The 10,786-nt window shown below is 43.4% G+C and overlaps 1 protein-coding gene across 2 annotated transcripts in view; it reads right to left on the bottom strand.

Annotated features, from left to right (window-relative positions):
* Nucleotides 1-450: 450 nt before the first annotated feature.
* The window catches only part of CLIC5 (chloride intracellular channel 5), an 85,297-nt gene continuing 74,961 nt past the window's right edge, over nucleotides 451-10,786 (bottom strand). For both annotated transcript variants that reach the window (XM_054196345.1, XM_054196346.1), the window contains exon 6: nucleotides 451-9,754. In XM_054196345.1, the coding sequence (XP_054052320.1) occupies nucleotides 9,587-9,754 (168 nt within the window). In that variant the 3' untranslated portion in view covers nucleotides 451-9,586. The remainder of the gene's footprint in view (nucleotides 9,755-10,786) is intronic.

Raw genomic sequence — 10,786 nt, 5'->3', positions numbered from 1 at the left:
TGCTGTTTGATTATTTCATTAGGAACAAGTAACCCGTAACCTGAGAAATACTGAATAATCATTCCCCATTTCACCCCATCCATTATTTAATAGACCCGTATTATAACCCCGCCGGTTCTAACACCCTGCGTGCTGCGCTTGGACACTGCCCTTGGAGAGCGTTCTCTAGTCCTGGCCAACACGGTGCCGCCAGCTGCGCTAACCATACGGCACCAACGCCTGGGGGACGGTGCGTGAGTTATACCCTGGCCATGTTTCTTCTTCTACCACAGACGTAGCTTACTTGTCCTTGCTGTCTTTGCCTTTTTTCCCATTAAATCACCTTTTAGATCCAGTGATGAGTATAGCTGCACTCAAGCTGTGAGCGCACGTTTTTTCTTACAGCCAGGGGAATGTTGCCTGTTTTAAAAAAAAGAAAATAAGAAATTAAACAGAAGTTCAGGAATAACCTAATGAGAAAATAAACCACTTTTATTCCAATTATCAGATGTTAATCACTCTTGGAATATAAGATTATAAACAGCTCCAATTCAGGAAGGTGGATTTCTTCGTTTAACACATACTCATTTGAAGGATATGAAATAAATGTTCGCTTATTTATCCAAAAGCTTAAAATCAAACAATGACCAGATACTTTTTTGCTTTTAAAAATTAAATTTAACTCTTTCTTCAGTAATAAAATATGCTACCTATAATACAACAAGGACATTGATTTTATTCACAGTTTGACAGAGTATAGCCACAAAATCATAATATTAAAGGTGAACTGCAATGAGTTTTTATTTATATTATTCCTATTATTATATATTACGAGGGTTAGAGCAGTACACAAAGGCTCTAATCAGGCTCCTGTTGTGGTAGGAGCTGCACATATGGAGAAGAAATACATCGTTCCTACCCCAAAAAGGTTACAGTTAACAGAGTATGTGCCTCAACTGAAAATCACAAGTATGCGAAGGGATTTATCCTGTCTTTCTTTCTTATCTGATGGAGACCCCGAGATGCGCAGTTACCTTTCACTGTCAACTACTATAAAATAGTTGTTTACAAACAAATGACTTTTCTTTGAAGCTTGCCAGGTCTGTGTTTAAAGATCAGTCCTGCTCTCTCCTTATGAGTTCCTGATTTTGCTTCTGCCCCAGCAGATCAGGTGGTGACAAGCCCAACAGCCATTAGGTGTTTCCGAGCTTAATGACATACTGGAGGAGAAAATCCAGTCCTGAACTCGGGTCTGGGCCAGCAACCTAAAAATTTGAGCGTCCTTTCAAATGAGTTATTTTTTGCCTGCGTAATGCCCTGAAGAGGTACCGTGCCTGATTGTCATGTCATTGTTCGCATCCCAAATTTTGCTTTTTAATGTCATTGCAAGTTTTAAGCGAGTGGAGGTAAGCGCAGGGCCATTCAGGTCTCCGTACAGGTTTCTTTCACACTGAAGATGGAAAACATGTCCATATACCTCTTTGGGCTTCCTGATCGGTTCCCACTACCCTCTCTCGGTGGAAGGACAGCAGCACGTGCAGCGCGCTCCCCTTCCATCTTTCAACCTCAGACTCCCCTCAAAGTAACCAGGACTGTGCCCCAGATGAGTTAGGATTTGAAAAGCAGAGGGTTTTTAGGAAACAAAAGCATTTCCATTCACCCCCAAATCTCAGTCTGCAACTTGGTTTTGATCTTCAGGCTTTAGAACTGAAAACAGTCAGGCTACAAAAATAAATCTGGCGATTGCTAGATCACAAATTTCTAGGCGATACAGAGCGGGACCCTTCAATTATTTTTTTTTTTTCTTAAAGAAAAAAAAAAGGGGGTTACCATAATAGCTGTGAGGATTTGCACAGGCGAGGACCCGTTCTCCGGACACCAAACCAAGCAGCTGTTGGGAACGGATTCGCAGCCTCTGAAAACGCAGTCATGTGCACGAGCAGTCAGTTTTGCGCTAGGAAAGAAGGTTGGGTGGGAGTTTGGGGTTTTTCACCCCAATTTATTGTGGTTAATTATGCCCAGTAATTTCCAGCACTAAACAATGCAATATACTCCTGGTTTATTTGAAACCCCAGGCGTAGACGCAAAAATGGCATTGGAAACGAGAAGTGAGGCAGGGTGGCAGCTCAGCACACTTAAGGCAACATTTTTAAGCCATTTAGCAGGAGTTTATTGCTTCAGCGCAGGAGCCTTTGAGCATTCAAGCACGACAGGGTGTGCATTGTTGTGCCAGAATTGCCGGCCTTGGGTGTGTGTGGTGTGCGGCGAGGGGCCAAGGGCTGTGTTTAAATGCACCCGCACGAGAAACGCGATTTAGGCAGAACAAAGCCCACTCCTGTTGTGCCTCGCCGTGATTATAAAATAGATCTGTGTCGTTATAAATAGAAAATGACTGGTGACAAAGATGCTGCTGCTTTGGCTCACTTCTGAGGCCAAGCTCTTACGCTGCGGTTCCTGATGTCAGACCAATTTAGCGGCTGCGCTGCAGGCAAATGTGTCTGTTTCGGGGTTAGCCAGTCCGCATCCCATGATGGCTTAATCTCATTGTACAACAGCAGGGGATTCGCTGTGGTCCTTCGCAAGCGACGCTATCCCTTCACCCGGCGACGACGGTCCTGGATGCCTTCCGAAATGCCCATTGCAAGAGTCGGATTGCTAAACAGCAAATTAGCCCATCCTCCAAAGAGACTGCCAAACTATCTGGGCCTGTGAAGTTGAGATCCTGCTTCTACGCAACAAAACGGTGCGGCTCTTGTTTATTCCAGTGGGAACAAAATCAAAGGTACAGAAACAATAATGCCGTTTCAAGAGGAAAAGTTTTCTTCTTTACGCCACCTTCCACCCCAACATGCTTTACAGCATTATGGAATTAAATAATGCAGTTAAATAAAGTGAATATATATATATATAGTTTCTATGCTATACAATCAGTAATTAAAAAAACCCAAACAAAACAAAACAGAGATTGGAACTTAATCTTAAATCCCTATTGCAATTTCTGGAGTACCCTGTTTGTTTAGTCCTAAGCACGCTCCTTAAAACAAACTGTAGTCTTCTTGCTTAAAATCACACTTATATATATATATTTTATACTATAGTTTATTCCCAAAGCTGGGGATAACGTCTCATTTCCTGAAAGCTCTTAAAAACTTCCTTAATGAAGAAGTAGAGAAATCTGCTGTTTGCAAATTCTATTTACTTATTGCTTACTTCCAAACTAAAGTAGTTAGTTTAATGAAGGGGGGGGGGGGGGGAAGTGAAAAAGATTAATGTGGTGCCTGTAGCCATTTCCCAAATTCTTCAGAGTTTATAGACCTAGGGAGACAGGGAAAGAGCAACTGCTCAGCAGTGCAGCAGAATAGGCTGAAATGACCCTGTGCAACCCAAGTGATGCTGGGAATTAAGGGATGTTCACTCCTACTATGGTTCTACACTGCAAACTGCTTTTAGGGCTCCCAGTAGTACCCATTAGCAACAGACAAGCTTTTCTGGTTTAATTTAATTTAATTTAATTTCCACCAACAAATTCCACCCTGTGGTGAGAATTGACAGTATCATGTTGAGAACCACTAAAGCATAGTTGGATGGGTTTTACTCCATGTATACATATATAAAAAAAAAAATAATAATAAAAATTCCCCCACCCTTCTTCGTTTTCTTCAGACAAGCCACTTCATAATAAGAGTGAGGCAGACGCAATGGAGGCATCGCTGTACTGCAGGATACCACCATAGGGAGTGCGGCTGGAGGTAGAGCAGAACATGCCTTGGCATTACACTGCCAGCGTGGCCTGGTCCCAGCTCTGAACCTCCCCGTGATAAACCAGGACGGAGCCCGGCAGCACTGGTGGTGTCCCTCCAGTTGCCACCGGGACAGAACTGGTGTCCTCCTTCTGTAATAAGACCCTATATATCAACCGCTGCTTCCTTTTCTCCTCGAGCGTTTTCTGTTCTCTCAGGACATCTTCACGCCTGAAACGTCTTCGTGCTTATGCAGCCTTGGGCTCTACTGGGAATTCCTATTGGGAATTCCCCCACTGGGAATTCTGCCACCAGATTTCAAAGGAAAGAGAATAATAATACTCTTCATTAATATAGGCTTTTCTGTCATGACTTTTAGGCCCCTATCCAGGCAAGCAGGCGAGCACATGTTTAACATTAAACACATGAGTAGTCTCTATTCGCATGCTGCAAGCTAGAAACGCTCATTAGCGCTGGATCACGGCCCCAGCTGAGCTGCTAACACACTTCAGCTAGAGAGACGGGCTGCAGAAAAGGTGGCACTGAAACCTTTCATCGTGGTTGCACCATCGCCGGCTGAGCAGCTTCAGCCTTTCCCACCCCGGCGCTGCCACTGCGACGGGCGCTGGGTCGTCCCTTTGGCAGCGGAGGCACGACCCGCTGAGCTGCGACAATGGCATCCTTCAGAGCCGGTTAGCTGATGAGCACGGCTCAAAACACACCACATTCAAGAGCAGCCTCGGGAGGATTTGCAGCTTTAGCAGCTCTCCAATAAATGGTGAAAGGGGAATGATTTGAGGCAACAGGGGAATAACGTGATTGCCGCGGTCTCTGAGATCCCGTAACGCTGCATGGTGAGTGCCCGAGGAGGTACACGGGGCTCTTCAGACCTTTAGGTCAAACATTAAAGCACAGACCGATCAAGCTTTGAAAACTAGCATTGGACGGGGTTTCTGTGCTTTCCTAGGGCCGGAGTGTTGTTTGGGATGTGAGGCAAGGAAACAAAACAGAGGAATGCTTTCTGTTTTCCCTGCACGTGACTAGAAGGGCAGAGAAGGGAACATGACCCCTATTTTCACTGCCTAGGGCTGAGCTACTGGGCTCGCATAGTTCAGAGCCAATACAACCCAGCGGATCCCTTCTGACCATGGAAATGGGAAATTCTGTGTCTCAGAGGGAACACCTCTACGTATTCCTGGGGAAATCCCTAGGCAGAGCCGCCTTACGCGTGGTGGCTTGCTCAGGTCTGGGCTGAAAATCACAGTCCAGACTAAACAGTCTATCACTCTTGGTTAAAGCATCCCAGATGAAAAGACACGTTTTTTTAAAAAAAAATGCTTTTAATACTGTTTTCTCCAAAAAAATCATTACCTCCTTCAACTTCTCAACAAGTACGAGCCTCGCAGCTTTCCCGCCTCCTCTGGAACTGCTGGTCATTGCAGACATCAAAATTAATGAAGAGATGAAAGATGCAGCAGAAAGGCGCAATCTGACTGGAAATATGTTTCTTAATATCAAAAGCAATCCAAGCAGAATGAGTACATCTACCAGAACAATAAACAAATGCAAACTTCCTGATGCTTAAAAGAATACACATGAAGGAGGACACACGACGTCGGGGCTACTTTTTTCTTTAAAACAACAACTTATTTTAGAAAGTGAATGTTTCCATGTGTTTCCGGGGCTTTGCGTAAGTGGGATTTCCACTGCCTAAATTTTTGCAATACTTTAACCTCGGCTAATTAGCCGAAGTCAGTCGATGCAGACAGGGGGCCTTCTTAGCTCCACCCCACCAGACGGATGGGTTACGCTACAACACGCTTCCCCGTGCGCCCATCCACGAGCACCCTGCTACTTAGCGCCGAGGAAACGGCAGAACGGGTACGGCTAACTTGGAGGCGACTTGGAGCAGGGGCGGGAGAGGAGGCAAGGTGGCTAGGGGTTCAAATAAAATAAAAACATATTCAAAATAAACGCTATGTGCAATTCAGCCGAGATTTCCCGTAGGAAACAAAGACGTCTGGTTTCTCTGTGATATCGGCTGTCATTCCTCTGTGGCAGGGGCTTTTCAGCTGATGCAAATATGGAAGAGCTGGTAACCTGTAGCTCTCTATTCCGCACTAGTCCTGATAAAGTTCACTATCACTACATGATTCTTTTTATTGGGAAAAAAAAAAAAATTAATGTTCGTTAGAAGCTCTCTTTTAAATAGTCTTCAAACAGACACTTCCTTAGTCCTACCTGTACAGCAAGATGACCTCTTGGCAATTCAAATAGTCTAAGAGAAAATAAGAGAAACGAATATTTGGGATCCTCTAGCACTCCCATACCACTGCTAATAGAAGAAAAATCAATATTAGCTCCAATATGAATGGAGTGTTGGATTGACCAAACAGGGAGCTTTGAAATAAATATCTAAGAAATGTTTGGATGAAATGGACATCTTTACAGACATTTGGTCTGCATTTCTGAAATGTAGATGATTAAATCCACATTGTTGGCTTCTTCCCCCTCTGCACTACGTCTTTCTTTACATCTTGCAAAAAATTTATGAACAAAGTTATTGTAAATCTGCAATGTCTGTCTTGTCACTTAGATTTTTTTCAGAAATGCTGCCTTGCCAATGGAGATATACAATCCTGTATGATTAATATTTATTACTTATAATTCTAAATACAATGGAAGGTCACCAAAAATACCCTGCCTAAAGGAGTCTGGAGCCCTTCAAAATCTCACTGGTGATGGATCCTGAGTCTGGAGAACTGAGCTCAAAATCTTAGCAAAACACTTTTCTACGTAGGATTTCCAGTATTTCCTGCTTCTGACTACGGCTAAAGCCAAAAAGCACAAAGGTGAGCGAAAGTTACAGAGCTGAAAACACGAGCTTGGATTTCAAACCCAAACAAAGGTCAGGGAATGCCTGAACCTGTCCATAATCTTGGATCAGCCTATAATAGGGCTATGAGTAAGACGCCAAGTTGGGATGCAGAGCGAGATTTGAATTCACACAGAACAGGCACGATAACTGAAAACTATTTAATTTTCCACATCATCTTTCTCATATCCATCAATACATTGCATCTAGATTTTTTGGAGGCATTATCAGAAAAATGAAGATATTTAAGGGGTTTTTTTTATTATTAATTAAAAGTAAGGTAACTTGGGGATTTTCAGGTTTTCTAACGAAATCCTAAAAACACTCTAAAAACAGGCAAATTATCTCGCAAAAAGCTCGTTTTCTTTTTGGTATAAGCCCAACCATTTTTAAACATCATTTTTTAAAAACAGATGCACTTTGAAGGCGCTGAGATCAGCTGTGTTTTGGCCCTCTTCTAGCAAAACTGAAGTAAGACATACGAGAACATTTCAGAACCACGGGATCCAGCAAATTGGTGAAGATTCACAGCGACAGAAGAAACCAGGACAGACCCTGAACTGGTTTTCACTCACCCTGCCTGAGATCTGCTGAACGTTTGGACAATCTTCTTTGAGGAGCTAAACACAAGGAGCACAGAGCAAGAATCTGCATCTGCCCCTGCGTCTTTATTCAAAGATTCACTGCGGCTGTGACGAAGCAAAGCCACTAATTGAGGTACAAATCTGGAAAAAGGCAACTGAGAAAATGTAGATTCTGTTGATTGGCGTGCTCCCACCCAAATCATACTGAAAGTAAAAAAAAAAAATCCCAGTGACCATTCATCAGATAGATTTTTTCACTAGAAACGGATTTGCAGAGCATCGCTAATAACACTTTCGTAAACAGACAGAGCCATCTTGACCAGCGCGCTGAGTGAAAACAAAACCAGAAAGACAGACGGAAAGGACCGAGTCAATTAAAATAAATAAATAAATAAATGTCTTAATTTAAAAAAAAAAAAAAGAATAATCACAAATAATTCCAATGTCATGAAGAAATGTTTTTAACAAGCCACATGTGCTTGCGCAGACACTTCTAATCTCATTAGATTTTTCTGGCTGCTATTAGTGTTCTCGGAGCCAGCTGATTTCTCAGCAATATTTTAAAGAGTGTGAGCCTCTGCCCTCCAGTCTAGCCATTGTTAAAATAGCCCGTTCTAGGGGAAGGCTTGGGAGTTCACGGATTTCCTTCCAAGGTTTGGGAAAGTTCAGAACAAATTGACCATTGCATGCAAAACAATAGCCCACCACAAACCGTCTTCACAGTCGACGAGCAACGTTCTGCTCCCAGCTGCGTTAGTGTGAAAAGCGGAATAACCCCACCAAAGCAACAAGATGGCTTCAGATTGTCATCGGCATCACACGGCAGAGGCCGGCTGTTGATGTGGTCTCCAGTTCTCCAGCTCTCTGGCTGCAAACGAGCCTGCCACGAGGGTCCCCTCGGTCACAGCTCAGCAGCTTGGGGTTCCCCTCGAATCAGTGCAGCTCTAGCCGCTCTGGTCAGAAGGGGAGCCACATCGGGTTACAGCTCAGCTTTATTTTATCTTTGAAAACAAGAATAAATCCCCACACCCCCCCCCCCCCAAAGTGAAAATCAAGAGCCATGTGCGCTGTTGTACATATCGGGGCATGTGATTTTCATGCAAAAAAGCTGTCATTCTGACTTTGCTACTGTAACGTGCAAATAATCACTAGCATAAAGCAGACTGTGGCAGGCAGATGCTACAGACAGACCAAAATAATCAGTTTTAGAAAACAATCCTAATTCAGAATCACGTAACCTGGATCGGTAAACCCTGGATGAGCGGGACTAAGGCATCATGCGTGGATTTCTGCTAGCATATTTGCCAAATTTCTGGATGGAAATGTGCCTCTCTCCGTTTTAACCTTCCCTCTTTGAGGCTCTCAGAGCAAACTTCTCCTGGGGTGAGACGATGAGGGCTTGAAAGCGACCCACCTGGAGCCCAACGTGAAGAAAGCGCTTCCCCTGCCTGGAATTCGTGCGCAGCGACAGCTTTCTCCTGCCTAGCCCAGTTTCCCGAGATAGCAAATGTAAAGGAACTGGCAACCCCACAGTCAAGACAACAATATCCGATGCGGTTTGGTTGGCTGTGCCAGTTCCTTCTCTCGTCACCGGAGTCAATGTGCTGCCCCCCGTTATTGCTACGCCTGTGTGTCTCTACCAACCCGCGGACCCACTGGCCATTTTAGCACTAGCACTCTTTAGCACTCTTCCAAGGGCTGCCTGCTCAATTGCTCATTCACTCTCTTGCACTTTAAACATTCGTATCCAACAGCATCATGCAAATTTTATGCAAAGTAGCATCTGCAAGTCTGACATATTCACTCAGGCTTCCCCCTCTTGCGCCAAGTTAAAAATAAATACCCTATAAACTCTTGGGCCTGCTAAGACAGAATATGCATTCAGAGAGTTTTTTTAAAATATAACTGCTAAAAGCATTTCTCCTTTTGGGTCAAACTCCTTTTTTTCCCCTCTCTCTCTCACATATTTTGCTCTGCCTCAAGGATCTCAACAGCACCGGGGGAAAAAGCGTCCTTGAAATAACCTACAGAAGACTCAGGTCTGGGTGTTCCCAACTCTCTTACTTGAAATTTCAACTAGGTTTCTATTTTTAAAACTGCAAAGAATACAGGTGGCGATATACCCCGAACATGAAACAAGAAATTAGTGAAGTGGATTCATTTCCAATACTGATTGCGAATGATACTAGTTGAGCCAGATCTTACGTTCGGATTTCAAAGGGTCTCCATCCCCCACACCGGAGCTGCCTTCTCTTTTCTCCAGGGAGAAGCAGATTTGTCCCTGACCGATACACTTGAAAAGGTGAAGTCATAGGGATGCCAACCAGATAGCGTAATGACAAAGTATGTCTTAAGGCAACAGGGAGAAGAGTCTGCAAAAGGGGATACTGAGCCGCTGCTGAGGTCAGTTAGGACTTGCTGAGCCGCTTGGCCACGTCCGCGTAGGCTTGCTCAATTTCTTTGTCTGCCGCACAGGTGTTGGTGAATTCATCCCTGGCATACGCGTTCTTCAGGTACCGCCACAGCCCCGTCATCTCTGTCGGGAACTCAAAGTTGCGGTATTTCTTTGCCACGATCTAAACCAAAGATAAAAGAGGGAAAAATCTCGCTGGTGATATATCGTTCCACATTCCTTTTTAGAGAGCTTCTTACATGTTCTTGTCATATAATTAATAGCGGAGGAGAGAAATGTTTGGACACTCAGGGACTTAGAATAGAAAAGCCTGAAAAGTGACTGCTGGTTGTCCCCTATCTTGCAAGGATGCTACTTGGCCTAAGGACACTCTGAATCAATGGCCTGGCTACTGTCACCAAATTATGACTTTTCTGGTACATGAAGTTCATTAATTTTACCATATTATTTTTCGGTGGGTTTTACCAGTCTTAAGTACCCCATTTAAAGCTGAGATGCCACCTAAGGAAGAGCTGATTAGCTGAATCATAAAAAGCAAGACAGATTTAAGAGAAAGGCATTAGTAACAATTACATAAAACGTATTTTCATATTACTTATAATATTTATATTTACCATTATGTTATATATTTTATATACTGTATTTCTGTTCTTAATATATGTAAGACATTTTCCCTGGCCAATGGTGTCAGAGGATATAACCACCCACAGCTGTTGGAAGGCTGTATCTGTATTCACGCAAAGGCAAAATTCAGGGCGGTATGGGGACCGTGACTGAGAAACCAAGATGATTTAGCAGACATTAGAAACAGGAGTATTAGGATAAACTGGGGGAGAAAATGGTTATTTCAAGACTTGTTAGGCTAGGAAATTGTCTATCAAGGGAAATTTTCGTTTTCTAAAAACACTTAGGCCCTTATTCAGGAAAACAGTTAAGTGCACACTTAATTTTAAGCACCTGTATAGTCCCATTGAAGTCAATAGGACTAATCTGTGCTTAAAGCTAGGTGGCTGGTTAAGTAGCTTGCTGGATTGGGATATTTCAGTTTTCCTGTAAGAATATACCATACAGAATAATCCTGTGGTGACAGAATGAACTAGCTGATAGGAAGGGACGGATTAGCTGATTTAATGGGTGCTTCCAATCTCTAATTTTTCTGACAGTATAAAATTGTTCCTGGGCATAAATTACATAC

The sequence above is a fragment of the Rissa tridactyla genome, chromosome 3, assembly GCF_028500815.1.
Source record: "Rissa tridactyla isolate bRisTri1 chromosome 3, bRisTri1.patW.cur.20221130, whole genome shotgun sequence".
Taxonomy (NCBI): domain Eukaryota; kingdom Metazoa; phylum Chordata; class Aves; order Charadriiformes; family Laridae; genus Rissa; species Rissa tridactyla.
This window is presented reverse-complemented; position numbering and strand designations above follow the sequence as displayed.